The sequence below is a fragment of the Pan troglodytes genome, chromosome 20, assembly GCF_028858775.2.
Source record: "Pan troglodytes isolate AG18354 chromosome 20, NHGRI_mPanTro3-v2.0_pri, whole genome shotgun sequence".
In the NCBI taxonomy this organism is placed as follows: Eukaryota; Metazoa; Chordata; class Mammalia; order Primates; family Hominidae; genus Pan; species Pan troglodytes.
The window spans coordinates 6626467-6637671 of NC_072418.2; the positions used below are offsets into that span (position 1 = coordinate 6626467).

The window sequence follows — 11205 nt, forward strand, 5'->3', positions numbered from 1 at the left end:
CCCTTTTGGCGGTCAAGTGCAGTCCCCCATTTCCTGGGCAATTTCCCCCTCCCCTCCTTCTCCCTCTCCCCTCCCCTCCCCAGCAGTGTCACTCCCAGCTGCTCCCCACCTCCCGCGCTCCGCGCTCGCTACGGCCAGTCTCGGGCGTCCCGGTCAGTGTCCAGCTGCCGCGGCCTCGGCCCCGGCGACTCCCGCCCCCAGCCCCCCTTCCCTCCGCGGGCAGCGGCTCCCTCCCTCCCCAGAACAGCTGAAGGTCTCAGTCACCTCCGAGGGGAGCGCAGGGGGAGGGGAGGGGCGGGGGACGCGGCGGAGGGGAGGTGGGGGAGCCTTGACGCTGCTGCCCGGGACGCGGCCCGGGGCTGGTGGGAACCGGGGCGTCCTCCTGCGCGCCCCCCTCCCCAGCGTCCCACCTCCCGGCGGCGGCGGGGAAAGTCTCTCCGAAAGCGTGAAGGGGGATTGGAGGAGGTTTTTATTTCCCTTTGTGCGGGTGGCTGGGGCCGGATCGAGGCGGCGGGGGCCGCGGGATTGGGGGCTCCCCGCTGAGCCGAGAGGAGCGCGACAAAGGATGCGTCCCGCCGGGGTCACAGTCTCCGCGGCCCAACTTTGCGCGCGGCGCCCGCGCCCCTGGGGAGCCCGCCCGCTGCGCTGAGAACCCAGGCGTCCGGGCTGGGAGAGGGGCCGGGAGCGTCCGCAGGTGGCGCTGGCCCGGATCTCCCGACCCCAGGAAGGGATCCCGGAGCTTCCTGGAGGCGGCGGGCGGCCGTGTCGCTCCAGGGAACCGCGCTGCCCGCGGAAACTCCGCGCGCCTCCGCGGATGCCCCTCGCCCTAGCCCCCAGCGCGCGGCGTTCAGGGCCCTGCGAGGCCCCCCCCCTTCCCCCGCGGTGCTTCCCAAGCTGGGCTAAGGCGGGCTTCTCTTCCTCCCTCCTCTGTCGCCTCCTTTTCCTCCCCCTCGTTCACCTTTTCCTTCCCTCTATCCATCCAGAGCCCCGCCAAAGGGCGCACCTGATCTTTCTCCTCCTTCCCTGCTCTTCCCTTCCTCTCCACCTTCTCCTCCTCCTCCTTGGGGAAAGGGGCCCGGAGAAGGGCATGTGGGGGCCCCTCTGACAGTGGCCCGATTGGGGTGACAGGCGCCCAAATGGCCAAGTGGCTACGGGACTACCTGAGCTTTGGGGGTCGGAGGCCCCCTCCGCAGCCGCCCACCCCGGACTACACCGAGAGCGACATCCTGAGGGCCTACCGCGCGCAGAAGAACCTGGACTTCGAGGACCCCTATGAGGACGCGGAGAGCCGCTTGGAGCCGGACCCCGCGGGCCCTGGGGACTCCAGGAACCCCGGAGATGCCAAGTATGGTTCTCCCAAGCACCGGCTCATCAAGGTGGAGGCTGCGGATATGGCCAGAGCCAAGGCCCTTCTGGGCGGCCCCGGGGAGGAGGTGCGTGGCTGGGTGGCCTGGGGAGACTGGGTGGAGGGGAGGCTCAGGATGGGCTGTCTGGATCGTGGAGAGCTTATTTTATGTGTGATCACAGGAGGGGACTGGGGCACCAGACAGACCCTTCCCAGTCCTCCAGACCTCCACCTGCTTGGGGAAGTCTGTTATTTTTATGTATTTATTTATTTTGAGACAGTCTCCCCCTGTCACCCAGGCTGGAGTGCAATGGTGGGATCTCGGCTCATTGCAACCTCCACCTCCTGGGGTTCAAGCGATTCTCCTGCCTCAGCCTCTCCAGTAGCTGAGATTACAGGTGTGTGCCACCACACCCGGCTAATTTTTGTATTTTCAGTAGAGACTGGTTTCACCATGTTAGCCAGGCTGGACTCAAACTCCTGACCTCAGGTGATCCTCCCGCCTCCGCCTCCTGAAGTGCTGGGATTACAGGTGTGAGTCACTGCGCCCGGTGGATATCTGTCCCTTTTCAATGCATATTGCTGGTTGTCCTTCTGCCTCTCTGACCACCCTGCTTGGTCTCCGGGTCCTCCTCCTCCTCCATGGTCATCCCCTGCAGTCCCCCAGCCCCCTCCCCTCAGCACCCCTTCCTCTTCGAACCTGGTGGGATCTTCCTAAAATAGATCTGAGTGAGTTGCTCCCCTGCTGGGCACCTAAATATCCTCCCGGTGATGCTGCCCTTCCTACCACTATGTTCCCATTTTGCAGAAGCGAAACTGAGGCTCGCAGAACGGCAGTGACTTGGCTAAGGTCTCACGGGGTTCTAGCTTACTAGGATTTGAACCCAGGCCACCGGGTGCAGTAACTCATGCCTGTAATTCCAGCACTTTGGGAGGTCGAGGTGGGAGGATTGCTTGAGCCCAGGAGTTCGAGACCAGCCCGGGCTAACAGAGTGAGACCTTGTCTCTACAAAAAAAAATCAAAACGTTAGCTAGTTGTGGTGGTGCACACCATAGTCCCAGCTACTCAGGAGGCTGAGGCAGGAGGATCACTTGAGCCTAGAAGGTCAAAGCTGCAGTGAGTCATGATTGCGCCACTGCACTCCAGCCTGGGTAACAGAGCAACACTCTGTCTCAAAAAAAAAAAAAGGCTGGGTGTGGTGTCTCACACCTGTAATCCCAGCACTTTGGGAGGCCAAGGCAGGTGGATCACCTGAGGTCAGGAGTTCCAGACCAGCCTGGCCAACACAGTGAAACCCCATCTCTACCAAAAATGCAAAAATTAACCAGGCAATGTGGCGTGCGCCTATAATCCCAGCTACTCCTGAGGCTGAGGCAGGAGAATTGCTTGAACCCAGGAGGTGGAGGTTGCAATGAGCCAACATCGCGCCACTGCACTCCAGCCTGGGTGACAAGAGCAAGACTCTGTCTCAATAAATAAATAAATAAGAAGTAAGACGTTGGTAAGAAGAGCCAGGGACTCGAGGAAACCAGTCAGCCGGGATCAGACTCGGCCTCTTACTTACCAGCTGTGTGTCCCTAAGCAAAACACTTGCTGTCTCTGTGCCTTGGCTTCCTTGTCTGGAAAAGGGGAATGGTGTACTTATTACGTGTTGGTATTACAAATCAACAAAGGTAAATCCTTGACAATAGTGCACGGAGAAGCACTGAAGTGGGCGAAGGAGGGAGGCAGGTGTCTGTGCTGGGGAAATGGGATCAAGACAGAGGGAGACGTGGGAAGCCAGCCTCTGTCTGTGAGCACTTTTGGGTAACAGACTCCCTCTCCAACCCCCAAAAAGAACTCTTGGAGAGGCCAGGCACGGTGGCTCATGCCTGTAATCCCAGCACTTTGAGAGGCTGAAGCGGGCGGATCATCTGAGGTCCAGCCTGGCCAACATGGTGAAACCCTGTCTCTACTAAAAATGCAAAAATTAGCCAGGTGTGGTGGCCGGCACCTATAATTCCAGCTACTCCAGAGACTGAGGCAGGAGAATTGCTTGATCCCGGGAGTCGGAGGTTGCAGTGAGCCGAGATCACACCACCGCACTCTAGCCTGGGCAACGGAGCAAGACTCCATCTCAAAATAAATAAATAAATAAATGAAACTCAGCTGGCGCGGTTGCTCACGCCTGTAATCCCAGCACGTTGGGAGCCCGAGGTGGGCAGATCACGAGGTCAGGAGATCGAGACCATCCTGGCTAACACGGTGAAACCCCATCTCTACAAAAAGTTAGCCAGGCATGGTGGCGGGCACCTGTAGTCCCAGCTACTCGGGAGGCTGAGGCAGGAGAATGGCGTGAACCCAGGAGGCAGAGCTTGCAGTGAGCCCAGATCCCGCCACTGCACTCCAGCCTGGGTGACAGAGCGAGACTCCTTCTCAAAAAATAAAAATAAAAATAAATAAATAAATAATAAAAAAATAAAAACTCTTGGAGAGGTGTCAGATGGCCCTGTGGGCAGGCAAGAGGTGCAGCATCAATTAGCAGGGAAGCCCCTCTGAGTCCTTGTCTTCTCCCCTTCCTTCTCTCTGCAGCTGGAAGCCGACACTGAGTATTCAGACCCCTTTGATGCTCAGCCTCATCCTGCACCCCCGGATGATGGGTACATGGAGCCCTACGATGCCCAATGGGTCATGAGTGGTGAGTAGGCACGGCTTGGGGGAAGGTGACAGGGTCCCAGATGGGAGCAGGAGCTGAACAGTGTCCCTGGCCTCCTAGAACTTCCCGGCAGAGGGGTGCAGCTCTATGACACCCCTTATGAGGAACAGGACCCAGAGACAGCAGATGGACCCCCTTCTGGGCAGAAGCCTCGGCAGAGCCGGATGCCCCAGGAAGATGAACGGCCAGCAGATGAGTATGATCAGCCCTGGGAGTGGAAGAAAGACCACATCTCCAGGGCGTTTGCAGGTGCTTCTCAGACCCACACTCTGACATCTGAATGCCCCATCCCTGCATTTCCTCATCTGGTCATGTCTCCTGTTTCAGTTTACAAAGTAGAGTCCAATTACTTGTCACTTTTGTAGTTTGTTAATTCTCACTAGAGTGTGAATGACTGATAGTCCTAAATTCTTTCTTCCAAGACAACCTGCATCTTCCTTGGAAACGCAAACACTTTTTAGAGTGGAATGGAACCTACTTATCCTGCTCAGCGTGGTGTGGGGAGAGGAATATGGCTTGCTTTTAGAATAGAATATGGAGGTGGCAGGCACAGCATTTCTTTATTTATTTTATTTTTTATTTTTCTTTCGTTTTTCTTCCAGGCGGAGTCTTACTCTGTCGCCCAGGCTAGAGTGCAGTGGCGTGATCTCGGCTCACTGCAAGCTTCGCCTCCTGGGTTCACGCCATTCTCCTGCGTCAGCCTCCCGAGTCGCTGGGACTACAGGCGCCTGCCACCACGCCCGGCTAATTTTTTGTATTTTTAGTAGAGACGGGGTTTCACCGTGTCAGCCAGGATGGTCTCGATCTTCTGATCTTGTGATCCACCCGCCTCAGCCTCCCAGAGTGCTGGGATTACCGACGTGAGCCACCGCGCCCCCGCCCCGGGCAGCATTTCTTAATAGCTGCTAGTAAACTACAGGTGAATTTCCAGCTGAATTGGATGAGCTTGGAGAAGCCTCTGAACCTTAGTTTTCTCTTCTGTAAAAGAGATCACGATAAAATCAGTTTTAAAAAATAAAATAATTGCCGGGCACGGTGGCTCACGCCTGTAATCCCAGCACTTTGAGAGGCCGAGGCGGGTGGATCATTTGAGGTCAGGAGTTCGAGACCAGCCTGACCAACATGGAGAAACCCCGTCTCTACTAAAAATGCAAAATTAGTCGGGCGTGGTGGTGCATACCGGTAATCCCAGCTACTCAGGAGGCTGAGGTAGGAGAATTGCTTGAACCCGGAGGCGGAGGTTGCGGTGAGCCAAGATCGTGCCATTGCACTCCAGCCTGAGCAGCGAGAGCAAAACTTTGTCTCTAAATAAACAAATACATAAAATAAAATAAATAAAATTTGGACCAGGAAGAGTTGTGCAAACACGACTTTGCCCCCAAAGTTTTATGACTGGGAGGGTATTTAGAGCTTAGTGCCTTTGTCCACCTGTCTGTAGATTGGGGGTGATTTTCTAGTTTTAGGACTTGGCCACAGTCTGGGCTGAACCCCAGAAGGGGTTTAGGGACTAGGGCTCCTCTTTGGAAACTTCGAACCGACCCCGTCTAGCCACGCCCCTTGTGCTCCTTGCCACCGGATTTATAAATGACCCCACCTATTTCTTAGGAAGGCCAAAAGGTTGCACCTGTGGCCAATCCTGCCCCTGCCTTAAGCCCAGCCCCTGGGCTGTGATAGGTTGTCCCAAGCTGACCCGGCCTCTCTACCGAGATTCCATTGGCTTGCCCCTGCCCCGCCCCCCAAGGTAGGCTGGACTTAACACTTTCCTCTCTAAATCTCCTTTCCAGTGCAGTTTGACAGTCCAGAATGGGAGAGGACTCCAGGCTCAGCCAAGGAGCTCCGGAGACCTCCGCCCAGAAGCCCCCAGCCTGCGGAGCGTGTGGACCCAGCCCTGCCCCTGGAGAAACAGCCGTGAGTGGGGAAGCTGAAGGTGGAAGAGCCCCGTTGAACGTATCTGTAGACTCCAATGTATCAGGCAGAAGTTTTTTCGTTTCCCAGATTAGAGGAACTGGGGGAACTTCGATTCATTCATCCACTTATTTCTTCAGCTAATCTTTACGGGCTCCAGAGCCTGCTGCGTGCCAGGCACCCAGCTAGACACAAAACAATCTTATGGGGTCCCTTTCCCTTTGGTATCAAGTTCTGGGTTCACATTCCTGCTCTCCTCTCCTGGCTGTGTAGCCTGGGGCAAGTCACTTAACCTCTCTGAGCCTCAGGTTCAAACAGAAAAGGAAATTTCCTTCCTTAACTTGGGTGGGGCTTACAGCCTCAGAGCCAAGAGACAGAAATCATTCTCAGCCAGTTCTTGGTTCTTGGGATGGAACCAGGAGATGCAGGATTTTGGTGGGCTCACAGCTCCGTGCTGGGGTGGCACGTGAGCCGGGAGACGCTGACTCTGTGTCCTTCCAGCCTGGGCGCTCCTTGAGGGAGTGCCCAAGTCCCTAGAATCCAGACCATGTTGTCACAGTCACCCCTAAATCTCTTCGGTGGGCAATACAGAACTGGCTATTTAACTCTGAGGCCTAGGGTGTGAAGATTGTTCTCTTTTTCTCTTTCTCTTCCTCTCTTGCTCCCTCCCTCCCTCCCAGAGTCTTGCGGTGTCGCCCAGGCTGGAGTGCAGTGACGTGATCTCGGCTCACTGCAACCTCCATCTCACAGGTTCAAGCGATTCTCCTGCCTCAGCCTCCAGAGTAGGTGGGACTACAGGCGTGCACCACCACGCCTAGCTAATTTTTGTATTTTCAGTAGAGACAGAGTTTCAGTATGTTGGCCAGGCTGGTCTGGAACTCCTGATCTCATGATCCGTCCACCTGGGCCTCCCAAAGTGCTGGGATTACAGGTGTGAGCCACCCCGCCCGGCCCTTCCTCCTTCTCTTCTCTTTCTTTTCTTTTCCTTTCCCCCCCCCCTTTTTTTTTTTTGACAGAGCCTGGCTCTTGTCGCCCAGGCTGGAGTGCAATGACACAATCTCAGCTCACTGCAACCTCCGCCTCCCTGGTTGAAGCAATTCTCTTGCCTCAGCCTCCCAAGTAGCTGGGAATACAGGCTCCTGGCACCACACCTGGCTAATTTTTGTATTTTTAGTAGAGACAGAGTTTCACCATGTTAGCCAGGCTGGTCTCAAACTCCTGACCTCAGGTGATGTGCCTGCCTTGGCCTCCCAAAGTGTTGGGATGACAGCCATGAGCCACCGCACCTGGCCCTTTCTTTCTTTCTTTCTTTTTTTTTGAGACAGGGTCTCACTCTGTTGCCCAGGCTGAAGTGCAGTGGCACAATCAGCTCACTGTACCCCTGCACTCCTGGGATCAAGCGATCCTCCAGCCTCAGCCTCTCCATGGGACCACAGGCATGCCATATGTGCTTATTCTCTTTTCAGATTTCTTTCATTGTGAACAACAGCAAAGGCTCTGGTGCTTCTCTGTCTTTGATACGTTGCTTGCTACTGCAAACCCCTTTGTGAGCACATTAAAGCAAAACATTAGGCCAGGCACGGTGGCTCACGCCTGTTATCCCAGCACTTTGGGAGGCCGAGGTGGGCGGATCACAAGGTTAGAGATCGAGACCAGCCTGACTAACATGGTGAAACCCCGTCTTTACGAAAAATGCAAAAAATTAGCCAGGCGTGGTGGCGGGCGCCTGTAGTCCCAGCTACTCGGGAGGCTGAGGCAGGAGAATGGCGTGAACCTGGGAGGCGGAGCTTGCAGTGAGCCGAGATCGCGCCACTGCCCTCCAGCCTGGGTGACAGAGCGAGACTCTGTCTCAAAAAAAAGAAAAAGAAAAAGAAAGAAAAAGAAAAAAACAGAAAGGGACAGGTGGGTGAGGTACAAGATGAAGCACCACTTTTGTGAAAGTGGTTGAAGTTGACAAGGACACAAAGGAGGCTGTGAAGATCAATGTCAAGTGTACGATAACCAGGGCTCCTCTTGAAAAATCCAAGGGTATTGGCCGGGCATGGTGGCTCAAGCCTGTAATCCCAGTACTTTGGAAGGCCAAGGAGGGCAGATAACCTGAGGTTAGGAGTTCGAGACCAGCCTGGCCAACATGGTGAAACCCCATCTCTACTAAAAATGCAAAAATTAGCCATGTGTGGTGCCATGCGCCTGTAGTTCCAGCTACTCCGGAGGCTGAGGCAGGAGAATCGCTTGAACCCGGGAGGCGGAGGTTGTGGTGAGCCAAGATTGCACCACTGCACTCCAACCTGGCAACAGAGCAAGACTCTGTCTCAAAAAAAAAGAAAAAAGAAAACTCCAAGGGAATTGTCCTTCTTCATTTGCCCAGATGCCACAAGCCCATGCACCAGCTGTGACCCAACAGATCCCAGAGTGTGTTTTTTTGTTTGTTTGTTTGTTTGTTTGTTTTGAGACAGAGTCTCACTCTGTTGCCCAGGCTGGAGTGCAGTGGTGTAATCTCAGCTCACAACTTCCACCTCCCTGGTTCAAGCAATTCCCCTACCTCAGCCTCCTGAGTAGCTGGGATTACAGGCACCCGCCACCATGCCCGGCTAATTTTTTGTGTATTTTTAGTAGAAACGGGGTTTCACCATGTTAGGGAGACTGGTTTCGAACTCCTGACCTCAGGCAATCCGCCCGCGTCAGCCTCCCAAAGTGCTGGGATTATAGGGCCCCAGAGTGTGTTTGAAGGGAACGGCCCTTGATGAGACATCTGTCCATACTCGCTAGGTGGTTTCATGGCCCCCTGAACAGGGCGGATGCAGAGAGCCTCCTGTCCCTCTGCAAGGAAGGCAGCTACCTAGTGCGGCTCAGCGAGACCAGCCCCCAGGACTGTTCCTTGTCTCTCAGGTGAGAACTCAGCCTCACAGGGACGAAGGGTCACAGGATTGCGTGAGTCACCCTTTTGGGTTAATTCAGAGGGAAGGGGAGGGTGTCGCTCCCGCAGCCATAGGGAAGGGCTTCCAGGCCAGTGGGTGGGCCTTCTAGGAGTTCCGGGGAGGCCATTAGCTGGTTGCAATTGAGAATGAGCTCCCCATCGCTGGAGGTATGCAAGAAGATGGAGTGGAAGGCATCGAGGAGGTCCAGGCCTTGGGTAAGACAAGGAACTAGGTGCACAAGATTCCTCTGGACTCCCCTTGTCCAAAAATGGATGTATATCAATTTGTGTCCATCTGAAGCCAAAATTTCAGGGTGTGCCTGTAAGCATTTTAGGTTGAGACCCTGTTTGTACGCACTTCTGTCCCTAAAATTCTAAGTCTGTCTAATTATAAACCACTCCTAAGATTCTGCTAGGTGTCTGAGTGCAAGATCTAAAAGCACGAGATTGGGGCTGAGCGCGGCGGCTCACGTCTGTAATCCCAGCACTTTGGAAGGCTGAGGAAGGTGGATCACTTGAGGTCAGGAGTTCGAGACCAGCCTGGCCAACATGGTGAAACCCCTTCTCTCCTAAAAATACAAATATTAGTTGGGCATAGTGGTGCATACCTGTAATTCCAGCTACCTCGGAGGCTGAGGCAGGAGAATTGCTTGAACCTGGGAGACGGAAGACTTTGGGCGCACACCACCGTGCCCAGCTAATTTTTTTTTTTTTTTCTTTTTTGAGACGGAGTCTAGCTCTGTCACCCAGGCTGGAGTGCAGTGGCGCGATCTGGGCTCACTGCAAGCTCTGCCTCCCGGGTTCACGCCATTCTCCTGCCTCAGCCTCCCAAGTAGCTGGGACTACAGGCGCCCACCACCACGCCCGGCTAATTTTTTTGTATTTTTAGTAGAGATGGGGTTTCACTGTGTTAGCCAGGATGGTCTCGATCTCCTGACCTCGTGATCCGCCCGCCTCAGCCTCCCAAAGTGCTGGGATTACAGGTGTGAGCCACCACACCTGGCTAATTTTTGTATTCTTAGTACAGACAGGGTTTCGCCATGTTGGCCAGGCTGGTCTCAAACTCCTGGCCTCAAGCAATCCGCCTCACTCGGCCTCCCAAAGTGCTGGGATTGCAGGTGTGGGTCACTGCACCTGGCCTCTTATTATTATTATTATTTATTTATTTATTTATTTTTTGAGACAGAGTCTTGCTCTGTCGCCTAGGCTGGAGTACAGTGGCACGATCTCGGCTCACTGCAAGCTCCGCCTCCCGGGTTCACGCCATTCTCCTGCCTCAGCCTCCCGAGTAGCTGGGACTACAGGCGCCCGCCACCACGCCCAGCTAATTTTTTGTATTTTTTAGTAGACACGGGGTTTCACCGTGTTAGCCAGGATGGTCTCGATCTCCTGACCTCGTGATCCGCCTGCCTTGGCCTCCCAAAGTGCTGTGATTACAGGCATGAGCACCGCGCCCAGCCTATTTTTTTATTATTATTATTTTGAGACGGAGTCTCACTCTGTCACCCAGGCTGGGGTGCAGTGGCACAATATCAGCTCACTGCAGCCTCTGCCTCCCAGGTTCAAGGGATTCTCATGCCTCAGCCTCTTGAGTAGCTGGGACCACAGGCACCCGCCACCACGCCCGGCTAATTTTTGTATTTTTAGTGGAGACGGGGTTTCACCATGTTGGCCAGGCTGGTCTCCAACTCCTGACCTCAAGTGATCTGCCTGACTTGGCCTCCCAAAGTGCTGGGATTACAGGCGTGAGCCACCGCACCCGCCTAATTTTTAAATGTTTTTTGGTGGAGACGGGGTCTCACTCTGTTGCCCAGGCTGGTCTCTGACGCCTGACCTGGAGTAAGCCTACAGCCTCAGCTTCCCATATCACTGAGATTACAGGTGTGAGCGAGTATACCAGCCACCACACTGCTGTTTACCAGAGACTGGAGACACGCGAGCACCTGGCCCTGGGCACTGTGGGAGGTGGCTTTGGGGATGGTGGCTTTCTGGGTGGGTCCGGGATGCTCAGGAGTCCCTTTCTCCGTCATCGCCCAGGAGCAGCCAGGGCTTCCTGCATCTGAAGTTCGCACGGACCCGTGAGAACCAGGTGGTGCTGGGCCAACACAGCGGGCCCTTCCCCAGCGTGCCCGAGCTCGTCCTCCACTACAGTTCACGCCCACTGCCGGTGCAGGGTGCCGAGCATCTGGCTCTGCTGTACCCCGTGGTCACGCAGACCCCCTGACGGTGACCCTCGGCCCCCTTTTGAGTCCTCGGGCCCAGAATCGTATCCCAAAGCCCTCCCATGGCCTAGAAAATAAATAAGTTATTGTTTGTCTTAGTGTCCTTTCTGGGCTGCAGAG

General features: G+C 55.1%; 1 protein-coding gene across 1 annotated transcript; it reads left to right on the top strand.

Moving 5' to 3' along the window:
- The first annotated feature begins 296 nt into the window (after nt 1-296).
- Nucleotides 297-11178, top strand: SHD (Src homology 2 domain containing transforming protein D). Its single transcript, XM_009434395.5, has 6 exons — nt 297-1433; nt 3918-4023; nt 4102-4290; nt 5826-5949; nt 8716-8835; nt 10901-11178. The coding sequence occupies exons 1-6, from the start codon at nt 1137-1139 to the stop codon at nt 11085-11087; spliced, it is 1023 nt and encodes a 340-aa protein (XP_009432670.2). The 5' UTR covers nt 297-1136; the 3' UTR covers nt 11088-11178.
- The last annotated feature ends 27 nt before the right edge of the window (nt 11179-11205 follow it).